We start from the raw sequence: 22390 nt of genomic DNA, 5'->3' as shown, positions 1-22390 counted from the left end.
TCCACACTGCTCAGCTGCTAGGATGAAGACGAGAGCCATTCTGGATCCATGAACACTGACAGGCACAGATCTGGGAACTGCTTAAAACTGCACTAGATCTCCTTTATCAAACAAGTGCAGCTACATTTTTCATGTAGAAATGGAAAAAAGTGCATACATATATTCTAAGATCAGAATCCATTTTTAAGAAGTCCTCTGTTTTGAATGTGCTAAGCCAGCTTTGAATAGTAGCAATAATGGAATAAACAGAAAAGAATTCTCATCACTTTCAGTATGATTATCACACTGTATGATAATGTAAGTATTTTCTTTCTTGTCTCCAGCTTATCAGAACGTACCTTTCTATTTGTAAAGTATTGAAACAATTATGACAGGCACAAGATATTTTTACTCCAAACCTACAAGTAAAGAGGGTCAGGGAATTATTTTTTTCAGATTCTTATTGTATTAAACTTCTGGATATTCCATTATTTTCACGGTATTTTTAAAACGTGACTAAACTGAAGCTTAAAAAATGAAAGCTATAGGTGCTTTTTATTGTATTACTGTTTCCTCTGCCTACACTGCCCAGCTGAAGAAAACAAAGATGAATGTAGTCTTTCTTCCTTATCTTTCACACAAATAATTTATTGAATATACATTCCATAAACTGTATAGAAAGTGATCAGATTAGATTAAAAAAAAAAAGCAATAAATAGTGTGTTCTTTCTTTCTTTCTGCTAAATTCACATGAAGTGAACAAAATACCCTGGAGATATTTTACTTACCAAAATGCAGAAGTACTTCACAGTCTCCTGCTAAAGTGTCAATTACAGGTATGTACACAAGTTCAAATTTCAAGTACACCTTGTGTTGATTACCTTTTGCATTTCATGAGAGAGGAAATTTTTAGGAAATCATTTGCATCACGGAGCTAAATATTCTACCTTACCTACAGGGAAGAGTCACTTACACTGTGATACACAAAATAAATATGAAATGATGTAATTATTCAACATTTTAAAATACCTTTGATTCATGTACAGAAGTTCACAGTACTGAGTATGTGTGTGAATTACCTTGAATTGCTTTTTTACCAATGTAGTTATTTGCTGGGAATAACAAGGTACATTTTTCAAATATCAAGAAGGTAATTTCACATTTCTGTGAAACTTATGTAAAATGGCAATCCTTACCTTCTAGTGTTTTTATACCTGAACGGCACAATGTACTATCAGAACATAACAAATACTACTTTGACCCCATTGTAGTATTCAGTTGTAAACTATTCTCCTGCAAGGCTAATTATTCGTGCATCCATCCTTCTTAAAATTCTGTATGAACTGTAAACTTCAATTTTACTTTGTCAAAATACAGTTATACCTTGGGACTCAAAGATACCTGCAGCACTATGCACTAGTGAAATCACATAGTAGTTTACAAAGATGTAATACAAATAGACCTAAAAACTTCAGGAGTATTGTCTGTTTAAAAACACTGTGGTAAGCCTGTTGTTTTTGGTTTAATTAAATTCTACGCAAATATTGTAATAGAAAAATAAAAATTACCTTTCTAAACTCCTATTATTAAAAAAATGTTATCACACACTCCATTTAAATTACACTTTTTGGGCATGTATTTATTGTTCATGAAAGCATACATAAGCAACTAGGTTTTCTGTAAACATTATAGGGAATTAAAAACATTGCTTACTTAAAAGTAGCAGAATCCAGCCTGTAATTTTAATACAATCATATAGTACTTTAAAAATAATGACTTCAGTTATATGCACATATATAATATATATATAAATAGACGCACACACGCACTTGTTTTTATATACGGATGTAAGCAAATACATCTCTGCCACAGGCAGGTAGGGTATTAAAAGAAATGTGGTTTGTTTTTTTTTTTTTTATTCATTTTCAATACATAGCAAAGATACACTATCCATTCACAACAAAATCATAGCTATATAATATTAAATTCATATCAGACTTTTCTGCAGTGCCAACAATCTTATAGATTTTCTTTACTGAATATTACAATTATGAAGTCTTAGAAACACAATAACTTGAAAAGTTTATGCATCATTTAACATACTGGTCAGAAATAAAAGATAAATAAAAAACTGACACTACCTTAAGCAAGTAGAAAGATGAAGACCAATACTTCTAAAATAACTTAAGACTGGGACAGGGGTTTTCAGCTTACATTAAGTGGTAAATAATATGTCTGTAATACTTTATTTCCTCTTTTCAGGTACATAACATTAACAAAAAAAGTGCCCTAAGTTACAATGAGTCCTTGTCCATGTGCCCAGAGAGACGTTCTCCTACTAGTAACACAGTGCTGAAAACACTCCTGTGAAATGTTTTCATGAGAACCCAGGAGCCACGTGTAAAACATGTTAATTCAAATCATGCAAAGTGTATACACATCAAGTTTCATAATAAAAATAAGTTCACTGAAGACCCTTCTGCTTCAACAACCTCTTAAGAGACAAATCATTGGGACCTCAAAAGGCACTCAACAAATACGATGAAGATCAGTACAGGAACTACATTCACAATAATCTGCAGCTTGCTGCTGAAATACTAACAGCATATGCACGTGTTCTTTCAGTAGAAGTCTACAGAGTTGAGAAACATGCACTACTATACAAGACGTAATATAAATTTCAAATAAGATGTGTTAAGCTTCAGTTCTGAGATAGCTCTCAGAACTAAAACAATTCACTTGATCACAACTGACAGAAGCAGAAATTAATTTTTCTTTTAAAAATAAGTTTTCTTTTACCACAAAGACTTGCTACTTGTCTTAGAAATCACTTCTGCTCTGGGGATGCTCAGTCAGTAGTAGGTGATTGATAACTTCAGGTATTTCTATATTTGCAGAGGTATAGTATGGCATGATCTCTGTTAAAACCTCCCATAGTGTTTCTTGCCTGATCTCTATAAATGTAGTGTATCACTCTAAGTACTACAACAAGATGAGTCCAATGCAATTAAACAGTGTAAAAATACTAAAAGTAATCATTACAATTTTTTTTTCCAATTAGTCAAGAAATAATAGGAGTGTGAAGCCAAAATGAAATAGAATCTAGATATCCCTTACATTCCATTTCAGATCTGAAACTTCTGATAAATATACTTCCCTCCCTCCTAATTATTTTTTTTTTTTTTTTACTGTAACTGTAAAGCTTGGGGCAATCACTTTCTAAATACATTCTCCTTCCCTCTCCCTCACCCCAATAACTGTGCACTTCTAACAATCTTATTCCTTTGCATTTGTACAAATCCTCTCCCACAGATCTATTTTTACTCAAATTTCAAAAAAAACCATCATGACTGCAGCAGCAGTCCATCAGCAAAACACTCCATCTTCTATAACAAGAAGTAGCATTAATATTTGCTTTAAGTAAAGATAAAGTATTGGGCAGGCAGACAGGGTAGTTGTGGTAGCTGCTATTCCATCAGCTCTCCTTACGATTATCAAATTAAATTCTAAATTCTGAAATATTTTATCGGGTTGCATATTTATATTTTAAAACACATCAAGCACATAAAAATATAGTAAGTGCTCAGGGGCCATGAATTTCTAGGCACTTAGTTTTCAGTCTTTTCTACAGAAATTCTGTAAACTCTTCTAAAGATCCCATGAGACACTAGTGTCATGGCCCGTATCACTTCATGGCAAGAGCTAAATTATACCTTTACAGCAATTACAGAAGTCTTTCAGAGTAATGAAGATCCATGACACTATTACTACAAATTATATTTTAAACAAGATCAATCACCTCATTTGTACAATACCCTAGAACAAAATTCAAACATTTCTATAAACAGCAACAAAAGGAGCAACTTTTATATTCACGGAGAAAAACTGCCACCAAGGGAAAGTAAGGAGCTGAAAGCTGCATGCAAGGTTGTCACAACTAGTAAAGTACCCAGACAACTATATTGAGAAAAGACTAGTGATGACAAAAGTTTAAGCAAAGGTAAAACAAACAGACTTGTCTTTCAAAAGATTTGATTTCAGAAGATTTTTAATAATATATGCAATATTAATACGCAACAAAATTAATAATTCCCTCAAATTTAAAATAAATACGTGAGCTCTTTGGGCTGTAAAAGCATAAACATATAACAAATAAAAACAAAGTATGTACAGCTATTTAAGGGATTTATAGTAAAAACAGATAAATCAGTTTCCTTAACAAAGTGAATGAGTGGTTAACTTGGAAGTGGTAAAAATCTAGCAAGTGCTTCATACATCTCTGATGCTATTTTGTGACTGTGGTCATACATATATCTACTTCAGTTTATCCTCCTGAGCACAAGTAAAACAAAATAAGCATTAGTAAACATTTCTTTCAGAAGCACTTTGGAGTTTGCAGAAATACAGTAGGAAAATGTAAAAAAAATATGAAGTTAATAAGACTCCGGTAACTCTAGAGGCACACTTCAACATGACAGGTTATGTACCTGTCATCCAATTTCTGCATTTTTTTCCAAGTAGCTGAGGGCATTATATGACACCTCATCTCTTTAACAACTGCAGAGAAATGGCAAGAGAATTAAATTATAAATAAGTGAAAGATACATAAACAAACATTTTTTTGTACCAGAAAGACTCTAAAAATATTAGTAGTAACTAGCTTAAGTTTATGTGGAATGACAAGTGTTTCTGGGGGAGAAAAACAAAAAACAAAAAAAAAAAAACCCCAAAAAACCAGCCATACTGTTTTGGTTTGTTTCCTTTTTTTAACCAGGAGTCCTCACATTCACCTTACAACTTCATGAACAGTTTACTGTGAGAACTGAGTAAAGAGTGTAATTTCCATGGGTCCTGTTGAAATCAGTGGAATTCTAGTGGTCACAGCAGTTCCAGCATATAAACTAAAACACAGGATCAGCACCTTGTATATAAATACATCAAAAAAAAAAACCCTAAGAAAGCTACTTTGCTACAGATTAAACATTTGCTGCAAATAAACAAAATATTGCAACTTCTACTATTCCAAAATTAGGGACTTTTCTATGAAGTTTCATGAAAAAAAAAAAAGAATTACTGAGGAGACACATCCACACAACTTGATTCTTTCAAGCTTCATTAAGAAAACCAGTTAATAATCACAACATTTGAAAGGTGAGACTCTCAGGTCTGAAAGTACTCATTTCTAGCCACACCACAGTATTAAAGGTAGCATTGGTAGGGAGCTTATCTGTATGATAACAAGATTTTAGTATCTACTATTCTGAAACTCAGATGAACTATATGAAAAACAGAAGTCTCAGATTCCAAATTAAACTAATAGGTAGTTGCTGTCATTGCTATCAAACTAAATTGCTCCTAAATCAGAAATAAAAAATGTATTTCCTAAAATTATACTTATTGTAGGATTTTAGGACTAGTAAGACTAGCTTTAAAATCTTTAAACTTTTTAAGTAAACACACTACATCCATGTCTGCAGTCAATTCGCAGACAACATACAACAACGGAAGCTTTAGTATTTTTTTACATGTTTAGGGGTTTTTCCCTGCTCAAGAAAAATCTTCTCCACTCTCAGTTTCAATAATTTTTTTTGTTGTTTTTTTTTAAATTCAAAGTTAAATAGAAAAAATTGTGTTACTGGTCAGTATCCCATAATCTGCAAAAGTCTGCACCATGTACTGAAAAGAACAAATAGAAGTAAACTAGAAATATTTCAGCCCTTCTTTGGAACTCAATCTTTCAAATACTTTTCTTTTTTTCTTTTTTCATTTTTTTTTTAACTGAAAACCATTAGTGTTGCATTGCACATACCTCTTCAGTGATTTTACCACAAGCTAGTCATATGTCAAGAACTCCCTCTGTGCAAAGCATTAAAAACAGTAGATGTAGATTATTCCACGCACTACAGACATGCAAGAAGCTACTAGGATAAAAAAAATAGATTACAGCACCACTTTGATTAGAAACACAAGAACAAGAATAAAGGAAGTAAGTCTATGTCAAATTGTGGTCCTACTTTGGTCATGTAGAGTTATCCCATGCAGATGTTCTGGAAGCTCATCATGCAAGTTAAGACGTTTGAGAAAAACAAAAAGAAAAAAAAAAGACAAAAACCCCCAGCATTTTCCCTGAATATTCTTGAACTACAATAACCAATAATACAGAAATGCCAATATTATCATCTTTTTACCCTTCAAAATTCAATTCAGTAGTAGTGCATGTACATTCAAGAGATATAATGACTTTTAATAACATATTTTTCATCTCTTAATTTCTTTCTCAATGTAGTCAATGTGTTAGGAAACAACTGCAGCAGCAACAGCTCACATAAGCCACTGTTCTTGTTCTTTTCTGTACTTCTCAGACCACTTCTGAGTAAGCTCTAGGTAAACATTTGGTTTATGGGGTTTATAATCAAGGTAAACCACCTGCCCAGTCCGTTTGGGGACAGCTTTTTCAATCTGAGTTCCCTCATGCCATTCATTAAAAGATGTAATAGAAATAATTTCTGGTCGCACCAAAAGGGCTGCACTGAAGGCAGTCTCATAGTACTTCCCATTGACACGATTACGGGTGTTGTGGTTGTTCCACGGTCGGATACTGGTATCAATATACCCTGGTCCCACACTTGGAATAAACATTAAGTTGTTACTATCACAAAAGGCTTTTAAACTTGCCCAGTTATGATGAGATGAGCCATAGGAGAAGCCATTGGTGGCAAAGTACGTGTACATTCCATCAAACCCACTTCTGTGTATGTCATGCTTATGTCTTTCTTCTACAAGAAGTGCAATGAATAACGCATCATATGGAGTATTTCGAATAGTCTGGGATCCAGAAACAGTTAATAGATTTGCCCATATTTCAGGAATTGTTACGTAAGAATCATAAACATAAAACATGGGAAGAAGTCTGCCTGTGCTGGTCTTATGTCTGTAAAAGGCTGGATGGCCTCCATATCTATAAAGCAAAAAAGTATTGTTAAGACAAAATCTGCCATTTGGAAAATACCATTTTACTATCTAAGCTGAAGACTTGTCCTAAAAACTAATTTAAAAAGACAATGCATGCTCTTCAGAATATAGCAATTCATACCCATTTTCAGTCCAGTGTTTGCTGAAGTATTAAATAATGAATCTGCAAAGAACCTTTAGATTACTACAGAATAGTAACTTAGTGTTAAACTCCACTGTAGACATTAGCCTTCCCTGAAGAGCAATTCTCTAACTTAGTACAAACTAAGACAGTCTAATTATCATTGATAAACAAAACAACTAGTAGCTGTATAGCATTTGTCAAGCTGAGTTTAAATCATTACAGGTCAACATATTAAAGCTCTAGTGGCTTGTTTGTCACTATTAAAATGTATGTTTAATTTATATACCATGCAGCTAATATTTTAACTGCTTTAATCTGAAGTATCATGACTTATGATACTAATGAATGTTGAAAGCAATTCACAATTATCTATGTAAAAATCACACTTCAATATTTTAAAAAACAGACTAAGTTATGTATCACTGAAATAAGAAAAAAGTTTCTTCTATTTTTCTTCAGTATCAGTACAGACTTTTATACATTCTTCCAAGCTTTAGACAATATACAGAAGTCCCCTAAACCAGCATGTAAACAAACCCCAAAGGAAACCATTCTGAAAGCACTCACTTGTCAATGATGTATTTGACATTGTGGTACATACTGCGATCATCTCTATCTTTGTAAGGTTCAATATGAAAAGTGACCTGAAAGATTAAGACAGTAAGAGCAACACAGCCTTAAAATACAAATGAATACATGGGCACTGCGTAGTATATGAAGCAAGTACAAGTCACATTAAATACAGTTCTTCTCTACAGAGCCAACGTTTTTGTTAGTCTATTCTGAGAATAATACAAGCCTAATTCAACTCCTGCACTGCTAAGATTAGAAGTATCACATCCAAGGAAGTTTGGTAATAGAGTTAATATTTATTTTTTTACATTAAAACAAAATACTGCTTTTGTTTTCCCTAGGCTACAGTGAGTAGTAAGCATGCTTCAGAAAACTGAAACTACAGCAGAAACTAAAAACTTAAATAAAATATTATCTATCTGAATGTCAAAGAACTGATTAACCAATGAAACATTTTAATATTTAATTTCTAAATAATGTATTAAATTTGCTATTGATAGATCTCCAAGGAAAGTTTTCAGTGTCAATACAGATTTTAAGATATGGGATATGAAAACTTCAATTTAAAATTTTATAGATTTATCAACAGCAATAGACACTTGGGACTAAATCTAATATAATATACTGCTGCTGCTCTGAATTTCAAGCTTGGAGCTTACGGAATTATTTAACTCATACACGTGAAGGCATTTCAATGTAAAAATGCCTTTGTTTTCAAATATACAATTAAATGGGAGAGTATATTACATGAATTGAAGCAACTAGTTTTTCAGAAGCAATTTTACAGCAGAATGCATTTGTAAAGTCTTCAACAACCCTGTACAGTAGCAAATTTCCGTTATATAGCAAATATCCATCTCTATCAGGTACAAACCATTAAAAAAAAAAAAAAAAAAAAAAAAGAGTGTAGACTAAATCACTAGAAATGACAGGACGGGCTGAAGAGCACTATAATTTAATATTTCATTTCCAACTATCAAAACAAGGCAAATCAAAAGGACATATCTTTTAGCAGACTTGTACTTAGCAGACATAATAGAAATGTATTTTGTATGTTACTTTTGATCTACTGACATTCTTAACATTTACCTGTAATAACTTACTAGGCAGCATTCACTGGGAATACAGACATTAAGTATAGATACTACAATAATTATTCTAAGCAATAACAGCCATTCTGTCCATGTTCCAATCATTACCATACTATTGCATGCATTTTCCTTGACAGCTTATTTCATTTTGCCTTGGCTCCTGTGAGAGACTTGAATGTCAACATGATCTTTTAGGTAAGAGCAAGCTTCATCAGATGATATGAATACTTTGGGGAAGGATGCTTTTTTTTTTTTTAATACTTTACTATTAGGTATGTGCAACTTAGGACACATAGTACAATTCACACAGCATTTTTAACAGTTTCAAAACTACTTCTGTATCTGATTTAACCTTCCTGTTTTCCTCCTGCTTGTTAAAGAATACATAGTTGCTACTAGTGACAGGAAATTTCTCTGAGAATCTGCAACTTGCATGACGAACTAAAACCAGAGCAGATGAACAGCCTATATTTTTAGTCCTCAATACAGACAACACTCTCCAGAGATGAAACATATACAGATACTTAGATAATTTGAAAAACCCTCAAATTTATTACTTGGCAAGACTAAAAGGCAATGCATATTTTCTTCATCCCAAAGGAAAATGCAAGTTTTATTCTACAAAGAAACAAAATCAAACAATGATTTTAGATTCTACTATCAATCCACATAGTCTTTAATTGATTTGATATTTCACCCATTTCAGGAAGCCTGTAATTTAACCTTTCTATCCTGTCATGCCCTGGAGCAACCTGAAGTCAGAGTAGCACCTCTCTGACCTTACTGTCCAAGGCAAGTGTTCCTTCTGCCTTCTGGAATAGACATTTGTTCAAACTAGAACTTCTAAATCCCTTCTTATTACTCACAGATGCCTGCTCCTGACCTCTGTGATCAGGTGCCAGTGAGTTATGTGGTAATGCAAAAAATGAGGTTAGTCTTTCTTCTTTTTCAAAGTTCCTTAGTTTATAGAACATTGTATTCCATAGTATTTTGAAAGATGTAATACTTCCCTCAACGCATTTGAAAACAATGTAATTTTAAAACCTGCCTCATAAAAAGAAAAAAAAAAAATCCACAACACTGTGATTGATTCTGTAAGCTTTAGATTCAAACCAAAACAGAAAAAGGCAGATTATTATATTTATTCTATTTATACAGCAATATTGCTTAGGTCTTATAAAAATTCAGTGTAATTCAAAGGGCACTTATACCTGCTTCTATGACCCAAAAGAAGTGCAGCATAGTAGGAGACAGAAACAGAAGCCACCATTACATGATAAGCCTCGCTGCTCTACAGCATGAGTCAAACGTAGCAAGGTTTATTTTCCTAAGTAGTCCTATTTCATGCATCTTAAAAATAATTTACCTTTAGATTATATTTGTGTGCATAATCCAAAATAACAGGCACCAAATCATCAGTTGGTTCTCCATTTTCATCAGCCATACCTGGTGGGTACCACGAAAGCACTATTACACCTGAAAATACAAAACTTAAGTTTTAAATTATGTTGTTTAGCATATAACATGTATCCTATAACATTGTCATGAGTTAATAATTATTGTTTGATGTGAAATCTACAGAATATAAGCCAGAATTTCAAATTACTTTTTAACCAATTACAAAACCTCAGTATTCTCAGAGTGGATTTTAACTTTTTTCTTTGTTTAAAAGACAACAAAACAAACTGTTAAGATCACCTGTCAAGGGAACATACCTGTGCTCAGTGTCCCAGGCCTAACACTTAGAGCTGTTCTCTCCCATTTTTCAGCACAGCATCCTAACCTCCAGGTTGTACCAAGAGGTGGAGAATGCTCCCAGCTAAGGCATTATAGCTATGCCACAGTACAGCCAGAGAATATCACAATACACAGGGTTAGATAACACTCTAAGATGAAGGCTATGCATGTGATGAAAGAGATTCTTATTTTATGAAACTTTATTTCCCACCATATTTCTGCATTCTACCTCTGGCTCTACCACAAAACCACCATTTCATATTAGAAGCAGTGACTGTAATTCCACAACCTTTCTTCTTGCTAAAAGCAGTTACTTTGTGTAAACCACCCTTCCAACTACGCAAATTTTTTTTTTTTCATTCACTACTTAAAAAATGCTTGAGTAACTCTCAGTGCTTTAAGGATGTTACTATTCCTGTCAAAAAAAGATAACAACAAGTACAATGTCCCTATACTGTAAATTTTCCTGATGCTCCCTGTGAAAGCAAAAGGCCACATACCTCTTCCGAAAGCCTAAACTCTTCCCTTTTAAAATAAAATGCTGTCAGATAAATAAGTTAAACCTTTTAGGTGTGTAGCTGGAAATAATATCAATAAGAAGGTAAGACAGAAAGAAATATATGAAATATTGATGTAGGAATATTTTCCTAACATTACTAAAATATAGGGAAGAATAAGTCCATGTGTTTCTTTTTAACTAGGTAAAGATTTAAGTATAAAAAATCAGGTCACTGAGATAGGGAAGTATATACTCTAAATTAAATCTATTTTATTAACATTGTAACATTTCTGACTAACTTCCAAACAAACAAGTCCAAAATTATAAAAAAGAAAGCATAAATTAGAGTGAATAAACAATCATCTTCTAACATCAAAACCACTCACTATACGTAGTAGTTAGTTCACCTACCCTCAGCACATTCTCTCCACATTTTATCAAAAAGTGAATCACAAATAACAGACTATCACAAGAGATAGGCTGCTCAAGGACAAGAAAAAGGCAATATTTTACTGCATTTTATCACCCTATCTTTTATCCCACATAAAGAAACACAACAAAATTTAAATGAGTAAGAGGTAAACAACAAGCAGAACAGCAGCAAACAACTCTGGTTACACTCAAAGTATCTTGAATACAACATCTGTCAAGATCCTCTTCTACAACTTTACGAAACAGGGAAAATTTCAGGAGACAATTATTCATCAAGGAACCTAAATTCACATCTGCATTGGCCTTTGCCTGACAAAGATGACTTAATATTTTTTTTTTCCTGTAGTTAAAACAAAGTTATGTACCACTTTAGGAGTCTAAAAAAGGATGGGCTCAAAGGATGGGCCAAAAACAACAGCATAAACACGTTTCAAAACAGAGTAGAGTAATTCAAGACAAATGAAAGTCTTCAAACTGGACTACCACAAAAGTAAGTTGGTACAAAAAAATAAATTTCACAAAGCAATCTGAGGAATAAAATCTATTGTATTAATACGTTAAAAATTAGGAAATTAATAAATAAGGAAAGAATTGTAAAATATAAGAAGAATACAAGGAAGCATTGCATGAGACTCCTGCTGCTCCAATCTCATGTCTTTGATCATTACATAACATTGGCTGAAAGAACTACTTACATTTTTCTCCTTTTGTAAGATCCTTGATAAAGGCTCAAAAAAAGGCTAGAAAAAAATTATTATTTGATTGAATGTAAAACACAGTAATGGATTAGACATTGGCTAAGAGATAAAAAGAAGAAACTGTAAACAGTCCCCCTCAGAGTACACAGAAAATGAACAAAGTATAATTCTTATTTTAAAAAAAATACAATATTTTAAGTAATGACCTGAGGAAAAAAAAAATCTATTATTTATGTTGGTCAAATCCAGATGGAAGAGAACAAATTCAAGTGTACTTAAATCCATAAGTCAGAATAACAGCAGAAAAAAAAAATATCCCTTTTGACATATATCAGTAATATGTTACAGAGTATGTCAAAGGAAGCATGAACTACTCATTCACATTTCTGAATTTTAAATGGAAAACTAACTTAAGCTACTAAAAAAACCCACCAAAATTTATTTTGTAAGGCATTTTTTCCTAGTATCTGGCACCATTTCCACCAGTTCAGCCTTATTAGACACTTGTATTAAGAGGATGAGAAACATCACAGATTCTTCGAAAGCTACAAGTGCCCTCTCTGCTTTCATCACACTATCATGCATTATTTCGCTTTAGGTAAGACTAAAAAAGTGCTTACTGGGAACTAACACCTGAGATTTCTCTGCAACAACTGTTGCTGGTATTGTACTGCTGAAAAGGGTGAAAAAAAATCCTATGTTTGTATTAACCCTTGTACAAAATACAGGTTTGGTTAAAAACTGGGAGAAAACAACCACGAAGTAAACTACTAACGGGAAGATAACAATTCCATCAAAACTTAATGATCAGGTGAACAAGTGATTCAATTCAAGGTAATTAGCCTTCTGAATGGTCATGTTCCTCCAGCTACATTTAGAGAAGCTGTTCAGAGTTTAATATTAGCCTGTATGACTGCTTATTTTAAGGAAGATGAACATGAAAAGGATCATAAAGCCCAGCAACAAACAATGACACAAAAATATATTTAATATTCTGATGTATATGGTCCATCTTATTTAGAGAAAGGGAACATAAATTTGTATTTGAAAAAAGATACTTTTGGACAAAGAAATAAACTATAATTAACTACACTGAAACTATTGTACCTGAGTTCGAAAAGGTTTGGATTAGACATTTCCATAGCTAATGAGAACACCTATAAATACACTGCATAAAATATAAACTGTACAAAAGCTATAATCCTACGTGCTCCTTGACATATGAATTAATACAAAATTGTTATTACACAGAAAGAATTCAGAAAAAAAAAAAACCTGTACTCCTATTTGAACAGAATGCTCCATAACTGTGTTAAAATGATTTACTGAAACCTGTTCTTAAAACTGAAGTATTCTCCAAAAATATAATACACAGACAATATATTCTAGCAATGGTTTCTATATTTTCTATATACCAGTGCTTAACAGTAAGTCATGAAACACATGCACCTACAGGATTACAAATATAGTTCTTACGTTTCTGTGCTGTTACACTCATCAGACACAGCTTTGAAGATGTAGGTTTCAGTTGGGGGTTAAAACTCAGAAATACAAAGACATTTACTAGTTTCAGACATTTCCAGAACCACAGAGAAAAATGGAAGAATGGGTCAGTTGTGTTCATTCACATATTTAAGGCAGGATAAATGAACAACATGCTGAAACGTTAACATTCATTACCAGTTGAAGCTGAACGCATTTGTTTCATGTGGGCTTCTATGACAGAAGGGTCTTTGGAACTGTAAGATCCGAGCTCAGGATAAAAGTTGGCCCCAATGTCCTCAGGAGGATTATGTCTTCCCTTTGGATAATTGTTTGCAATTTTGGGATCCCAATGTGGCAACAATGGATGGTTCCAGTGAATATATTTACCATCAAACTGTGGATTCCCATACCAACTATAGTAGAATATATGAAAGTTGTAATTAGGAGAAGATAGCTCTTCTTCCAGCTTGTTTACAGGAGGCATAGATGCTTTCATAGTATTGACTGTGATACCATGTAAATTACTGACATGTGTTACAGTATCTCCTTGAACCCTATTTAGTGAATTCTGTTTACTGTCTAACAGCACTGTCCGTTGTTGAAGCTCAGGCAACAAACCGAGTCCAAATGGATCCCCAAAGCCAGCTCTGTCAGGTCTCAGGGTCTTCAAAGCCATCATTATGGAGCATATAAACAAAATAAAAAGTAACAAAATGATGCATGTTCTTCTGCGAAACCTTGCCATGATGTCATAGTTCAGAATCCAAACAGAAGGATTTTGGCTGCAACTGATCAAAAGACAAATATTTTACAGTCAGAATTCTTATTACCTAATTCAACAGTATGAAATGCTTCATAAAGTTTCTATATAATAGAATACGAAGACTAATGTGACACATACACTGACTGCATAACTAATAGCTCTTTGCAGGGTTGGGGGGAGCAGAACAAAAAACATTCCTGCATTTGAGAATGTCAGGTTCTGAGGTTCTACCACCAAGGACTCACATATTTTATGAAACATCTTACTTTTGAACTTCATTGTTTTCCTAACCCAAATAAATCGCATGAAATTGAAATTCTGATTACATTGTTTCAGAACTATCATGTTTCAACAAGTCTGATAGAAATAGCACAGAAAATAGAATGAAAAAAAAGCAGAAGTCATGGAAGGAGAATAACATAGCAGAACAAGAGTAAAGAACAAAATGGGAGACGACAGAAGTACAGTTTATGTTCAGAATACAGGTTTCATTTACTAACCTATTTACTGGCTTCAGATCAACCACTTCATGTTTAGTTAACCAATATATTGACTAAATACTTTGCCAAATTAAAGTCAAAACAATGATGCTTTGCAACTTCACAGATCTAAAATCCTAATTTATTTTCTAAATTATGTAAATAAAATCCAGTATGGCATTAAGGATGTACCTCAACCAGAAAGCCTGTAAGTTAGCTGCTGGCAGCCTGTTAGTACAATGTCACAGCTGCGTTTCACTTCATGTAGAATTCCAGGACTAAGTTCAAAACAAGACCAACAGCACACAGAAAAATTTGAGCCCTGAAAGTAGAGGTAATTAATTCAGTATAACAGAATGCCTGATTACTTTATTTATAACTTTAATCCTTTTTTTCTGGCTCTCTTGTGTTTAATGTTGAACAGGAATTAATGAAATTTAGGTTACCACAGAATTATGTGGAACAAGATTATGCATAAAACTGCAAACACTAAACTGGAAAATCTTAGAATAAAATTTCTGATTTAATAGCCATTAGACATACAGAATCACAGCTGTGCTATTTCTGTCACTGACCTCAATTTTTTAGAATCATAGTGTAATTTAGTGAGATATACACAAGTCATTTTAAAATACTTTTATAAAAAGTATCTCACCTTAGTTTCCTACCAATGCTCTTTACTACTGTCAAAGTGCATTAAAATAATAGCTCAGTTGCCACAACACTCTATTTGTTACTGCTGTGATAATTTTAAATAAGGAATTTTAGAATATGCTTTTTAACAATACAGCCTGAATTAGATTAACAGTATGATACTGCCAAAAACGGAAGTTCTGCTTCCATTTCTAATCTTAATCTGTTCATCCTGCTGCCTAGTTTTAGTTACTTCTAGGATTCATCTGGTTTTCACAGTAAGGTCACTCATACACTTCAGCAGCAAAATTCTGTTAACATCTCAACAATAAACAAGAAAATCCCTATGTACTTTTACTTTCTTAGAGAGGTGACTCAGCTGAATATCACAGCACCAATGCCAACAAAAGAGTTCATAGCACAGACAGGGAAAGGGAAGAGAATGAAAACGATGCTGCTCATTTTGCCCAACTGGACTTCAAAACCATACCTTTGGCTGCTGTCAGGGAAAATTATTTTACAGTACGCATGCTTATAGTACTTCATTTAAGACTTTTCATTACCAGATTCCACACCACTTTACAGTAAATTAGAAGGTTTTTTTTTTCTATAGCTCACAATCCATCCTAAGATCTTAGAATTCTGTCAAGAGATTATTTGGAGTCCAGAACATTTTTCTTCTAATAAGAAATTAACTTTAAATGCATTCAAACTACTTCTACTATTTTTCCTGACCTTTTCAGTTGTCTTTCTAGTCTACAATGAAGTTTTCTAAAGGGTTAGGATTCATTTTCTCCTCCCAACCCCCCCCCCAAGTAAACAATATTATTCACTTGGCTAATGTATTAATGTACTCAGTTTTCTTTAATTTAACCCAGATGCTATTGATCTTCATCAAACAACATACAGGACTGCCCGTGATAAGTTACTTCTGCAATTATTATTTTATCTCATCTCTTCTGTAAAAAAAGAATTCATGACTATAATGTCTATAATTAGAATGTTCATAAAGTCTTTCATTTGGGCTTTCCTATTCCATATTGAAGAAACCATTCTTTTTTATTCTTTGCTTGACATATTTGTTACTAAATTCCTCTTCTATTGCATCAACATTTCACTATGATAAAGTGCTTTTTCTAAAGTGTCAAGAATTGATCTTAGTGCTCCATGTTCTTATTTCAACAAGTACTTTTTCAATGGAATATTTATCATGAAAGTATACTAAAAATCGAGCAGCATACTTACTAAAACTTGACTAGCATGAGGACAGACCCTGGTCTACCATACCATACTACGAACTTGTAGTATGCTTAAAAAGAGGCTCAACATCAAAGTGCAAAATTTCTAGAACAAGTGATACCTGTGTTAAATGCTTGTATTTTTAGGAGATACCAGTCTCAATGATGATGACATAATTCAGCCCTGGCATAGACACCTAGACTGTTGAAGACCTGCGTTGAAGAGCTGCGTTGAAGAGCTGCAGGTTGGCAACGGTTGCATTATGTCATTTAATCTCTTTCAGCGCTATTCTTTAGAAACAGTGACAGACAAATTATCCCCATCAATGCTAGTGCCATAGCAGAACAGTAATATCAGGGAAACAGACTGAGTAAACATGCCATGTGAAACTGCTACCTGAAATTACGTTTATACTTGGAACTGGAAAAATCTTAGAACACATTTCTGATTCAACGGCCATTAGAGATAGCATAGCAGTGATTTTGTCTTTCTGTCATGGACATCCAAACTTTAGAATCTGCCTTCAATTTACTGAGGTATACAGGTCATTCCTACATACTTAAGAAGCATCTTGCCTTGGACTGTTGAGTGCACTCAGATCTAACAGAAACTCCCTTTATCAGTAGGAAAGAGTCAGCCCAAATAACTTCAGCATTATGCATATTAAAATCTCACATGCAGACAGTGACTGACTCATACAATGACTTGTTAACTAGTAGTAGGTTTTGGATTCTAACCCCAAGTTTGTTGACCTATGTTGGTGTATCAGCCAAAGTAGTTCAAGCTCTCTCTCTTGCCTAGTGAATTCATTTTAAAAGAATGAAAAAAGCCATCTTTAGCAGGTCAGAAGGAAGAATGAGTTAGTTTAAGACCACCAGTCCCTGCCTATGGGCAAAGAACAGATCCAACATAGCACAATGCTCTACCAGAATAGTCAGGGATCTTCAACTATTTGTGGATCAGAGACTTCCTGAACAAAAGGTAATTTCTTCGTACAATATCAAAAAACACCTTCCATCTAGAAACTCACCTGGTAGTTTAGTTTGATGCCTCTAGTTCTCAAATTAGAATGGAGAGCAAGCAAGCATTTGTTTACATTTATTTATTATTATTTACATTTTCTACTTCACTAACAATTTAATTGATTCTATCAGGTTCTCTGAGTTTTCCTTTAGAGACATTTCTAGTCTGTATATTGTATCACTATCACTGGATACACTTAAACATTTCTGAAGTGTTTCTTTTCATACTGTTTCAGCTCCACTACATCCTTCCTTTCTGAGATCAAGGAAACACATTTGACTCACAGTGTGAATTTCAACATGCATTCTGGACATAAAATTGTTTGGGTTTTTTTTCCCCCTCTTTCTTTTTTTTTATTTTTAATTTTGCTTTCTATCCCTTTCCCAAAAATTTCTGCTTTCTATCAATTCACAGCTAACACATGCAACCTGACTACAGAATTATCACCATCCCTAAATCTAGTTCCCGAGCGGCAAAAATGGCATCAGAGGTCATCACTGTGAAAGTAAAATTATTTTCTTAACTCTGTGCATTACACTACATATTGGTTTGTTTTTTTTTTTTCATCACCCAGCTACTCCATAATGGAAAGCCCTTTCACAAATTTTCCACTGAAAGGTGCCTGAAGAAGTCAAGATCTTCAGTTATCTCTGTCAATGTACTCTTCACTACCACACACACTTTTCCAAATCATGAATTGTTACCTTCAAGGCCAGACTAAAAGCACAGAATGATTACAGATACTACCATTTCCTTCCCTACACATCAGAAAAATATGAAGCTTTACCAGGAAAGGGTAGAACCTATATTTCCCAAAAAAATCTTACACAATTATTTTACTTATCATTTGTAAGCTGCTATACAAACTTAAAAGCACAAAACAAATGTAAGTATATTTATCCCTCCATAACCATTTCTGTTCAAAATTAATTTGTTCCTTATATAAGAATAAACAGTATGAAACTTATCATATTAGTACAAAATCTCTAATTGCTCTTCCTAAAACACCTAATATCTTCATGAAAAAAAAAAAAAACTGCACGCGTGAAAAAAGCAAAAGTATTTTCTAAACTGTTCTCCAAACTTAATAGCAAGTCTGCCTTAAGGATAACCTCTCCCATTCAAGCTCATACTTGAATACTTGACAGCGATGTTTGGTTTTCTTTTTCCTCCCTCACTGCTGCTTTTTTATACCCTTAAGCTATCCTGCAGGCAAACCTTCTGTTTGTCCTTTCCACCATATGAAGAAAAAAAGAGTACAGACAGATGACAACAGAGATATTTCCCTCCCCCCCCATCATGTTTCCTGAAATCAAGATGTTTCTTTAGTCAGAGAAGGAAAAAAAAAAGGGGGGACAGGGGGGTAATTATTCTAGATCACTTTGGTCATACAATAATTCAAGTTTCAATAACCTACTTTATGTGTTGTTTTTTCCAGTTTTACTGATTCCACAAGATAAACACACAATGCAAAGAAAACATGTTCAGATAAAACAGATGTATCTATTTTAGTAAGAACCAGCAAATACTATAATTTATTTGTTCTGATGTTCTTTAAACATAACAAATGAAAGTGCAATTCAGAAGAGTGGTCTGAAAATCTGACTTTCTTGATGCAAGGGTAAGGTCATCCAAAAGTTAATGAGGCTGGTAGCTCATAGCTGGTATCAAAGCTTCTCAGCCAAGTTTTCTAAGCTTAGCTTCTGCTAAGATTTCCCAGCTCTGAGAACCTGAAAACTATGAAGTGACAAATCAGCTCTAGACAGAACTGAAGCTTCTAGGCCTTCAAAGCCCTTCATTCCGGAGCTAGAGTGCAGATGCGTACCTAGAAACATTACTTTGGTTCCCAAGTAATTGGCCAAGTGAGATTTAGTAAACATCCCTGAAGAGCTGATAAGAGTCTATCCAAACCACTGCATTTACACAGCACATTCTGGCTTGAGGAACACAAAAAAAAGCAACAGAGGCTGACCACATCTTCCTTGCAAGAGCCTTGGGAATGTTTCCAGTATCAAAAAAACCTGAGAAATTTCTCAAAAAGGTGTTTGCATCGGAAAAGTCTTTTTCTAAAACATTTTCCAAAAAGCTTTTTAAAACCATTAAAGAAGATATTACACTCAGCATGCAGATACTTTATAGCTGTGCTTACATACTAAACACACATTTTTTAAGCACTTCTAATAATACAAGGTTTATTTTTGGTCCATCCAGTTTAAAAAGCAGTATTTGAAATACAACAGTTCTGACACAGATAACTATACCATTCATAAAACAGGGAATGTGATTTTTTTTTTTTTGCTAACCAGATTTGACAGCAAGAAAGACAGCAGCTAGAACAAAAATCAATCCTGCTGCATTTTCTTTGTTCTAAACATGACAAGACAGCCTCTAGCATTCAATTATATTTAATATATAAATAAGAGTATTTGATTTCAACATGCCAGCATTCTCCTGCTTTGAAAGGACATTGAAACACACACCTAACTTTGAGCAGCTGCAGACCTCGAAAAGAAAGCAACCTTCAGTCTCCTTCCTCATCGGGAGCTACCTGCGAACCGGCTTCCCGGAGCACTTCACAGCACAGGCATCTGCAGAGCGATGCTACTTGACAAGAGTCGAAAGTAAGAAAGCGGGGGGGGGCCGAAGTCAGCTTGCCGCGTTGCTCGCCTTCCCGGAGCAAGCCACCGAACGGTGAGCGCTCACCCGTTTCTCTAACACTGACGAGCCAAGCGCCGGAGCCTTCGGCCAAGCACCAGCCCCGGGCCAGAAGCCGAGCGCCTCTCCGGCGGGCGAGGGGCCTGGCAGGAGCGAGGAGGCAGGGCACCGCCCGACGACCACGCCTGCGGGCGGGGGCGGCCGCCTTCCTCGCCTCTCCCGGCCCCGAGAAGCCCCCAGCAGGGCCCACTCCTAGGAGCCCAGGGCTACCCCGCACGCCGCGGCGCCCAGCCCAGTCCAGCCCGGCCCGGCCCGCCGGCTCGCTTCCCCTTCCTTCCCCAGCCCCCGGGGCGGACAGCAGCACTCGCGGGGCAGCTGAGGCCGGGGGAGGGCCGCCAGAACAGGTGCTCCGCAGGCCGCAGTTACTCACCCCGCCCGAAACAGAGGCGCTGGCCAGCGGGCGGGAACGCGGGCGCGCTGCAGCAGCGGCCAGGCAGGCCGCGGAAGGGCGCTGAGACGGCCCCCCGCTGCACCGAGGCAGATGCGCATGCGCCGGCGGGCGCGCATGCGCGGGGGCGGCGGGCGGTGGGGTTGCGGCAGTTGGGCAGGTGCTTAGTGATTCAGTGTGGGTTTTTTACTCAAAAGGCCTAAAAGTTGTTGAGTTGTTTGAGGTTCTTTGCTAGATTGTTGGTTGCTTTTCAGCTGTGGAACGACTTCCTCAATGGTGATGACTGGATAAAGCCCATGTGAAAGAGCAGCAGCTCCACGCTGCTAAGGGTGGTAGTGAGGCCTGCATGATGGTGGTGCATGGAGAAAGTCAGCACATTGGGGTGATTGCCCGTCTTTATACCATGTCAGCTATATGGCAATAAATCTGGAAAAAATATGTGGATAGAAGTGTAAGAAATACTCCTATTGCAGTGTCATTTTCTAACTGCGTATAATTGCAATCCTGTAAAAATAGTTCCACTGGTCTTTCATACGCTAACATTTCATGCATGCTTGCTTTTTTTTTTTTTTTTGCAAAATAGTGAAAATGAGCTATAAATATTTGCCATAATGAGATCAGTAACCAAATCAATGAAAAACTACATACCCATTTTCTACTGTAACATCAGAAGTCTGTCAAGAAGAACACTTGTTCATGAGCAGCTCCGGTTGATCTGATACAAATTCTTGCGCTAGGTAAACAGCACGGTTTTCCTGTAGAATGAAAACATTTATTCCCTTTGCTGTATGAAAAGTGATTGTAATGAGCTGGATCCCTGTGGTGTAGTTTGCCTGATTTTTTTTTTTTTTTTTTAAGAATCTCTCTGAGCTCTGAGAGAAACAGAGTATAAACAGTGACCAGAATTGCGGTTTCATTGAAATTAATAGCAAAACTCTCATTGATTTCAACAGAGGCAGTATTTCACCTCGTATGTGGATGAAAAGACTTGGAATGAGTGTCTCATACTGTAGATATAAACAAGTAAATTGAACAGCTCCCATGGTTCTCCTTGAATTCTGAGAAAATGGACTGGCAGAATTGTTGCATTATGTTTTCTTTATGCTGTCTGAGTGCTCTGATGGGAAATACACTTGCAGTAATGCTTATTTCTAATGTTATTTATTGCATGTACCTGAATAATTTAATATACAGGAAATACGTTGTGATTCAGGAGTGTCATACTTCATTAATAAATGAGTTGACATTTGAATAGGCTGGAGATTGAATTTTGAAAACTTGATATCCATATGATTTTCACACAGTGTTACAAAATTTGTACTCTACTGTATTTTCTTTCTTTTTTGTCCTCTTTTTGCTTTTTCCTCTTTTTCTTTCTCTTTTCTTTTTCTTTCTTTTCTTCTTTCCTCCTCTCTCTAAAAAGAAAAGGTAGTATAAGAGTGCTCTTCACTTCTGTTTTGTGGAGGAACTTGAATTTTCGCTTTTGTTTTACCATGTGGAAGAACTCTTACTGGAACTAAAAAGTTTGTTTGCAAATAAGATGATCAAAAAGCTTAAGAG

The 22390-nt window shown here is 35.1% G+C and overlaps 1 protein-coding gene across 3 annotated transcripts; it reads right to left on the bottom strand.

The window, feature by feature from the left end:
* Positions 1 to 4742: 4742 nt before the first annotated feature.
* Positions 4743 to 20746, bottom strand: MANEA (mannosidase endo-alpha). 3 transcript variants are annotated; one of them, XM_086745144.1, is made up of 5 exons: positions 20208 to 20746; positions 13786 to 14378; positions 10106 to 10215; positions 7643 to 7719; positions 4743 to 6937 (listed from the first exon to the last, which is right to left on the bottom strand). In XM_086745144.1, the coding sequence occupies exons 2-5, from the start codon at positions 14333 to 14335 to the stop codon at positions 6301 to 6303; spliced, it is 1374 nt and encodes a 457-aa protein (XP_086601270.1). In that variant the 5' UTR covers positions 14336 to 14378; positions 20208 to 20746; the 3' UTR covers positions 4743 to 6300. The 3 variants fall into 3 exon arrangements, with proteins under 3 accessions (XP_086601270.1, XP_086601271.1, XP_086601272.1); XM_086745145.1 differs by having other exon boundaries at positions 20276 to 20746; XM_086745146.1 differs by having other exon boundaries at positions 20431 to 20746.
* Positions 20747 to 22390: the final 1644 nt, after the last annotated feature.

This window comes from Chlamydotis macqueenii, chromosome 3 (assembly GCF_036417535.1).
Source record: "Chlamydotis macqueenii isolate bChlMac1 chromosome 3, bChlMac1.mat, whole genome shotgun sequence".
Classification (NCBI taxonomy): domain Eukaryota; kingdom Metazoa; phylum Chordata; class Aves; order Otidiformes; family Otididae; genus Chlamydotis; species Chlamydotis macqueenii.
Note: the sequence above shows the minus strand (reverse complement) of the source record. Positions and strands in the feature narration are given on the sequence as shown.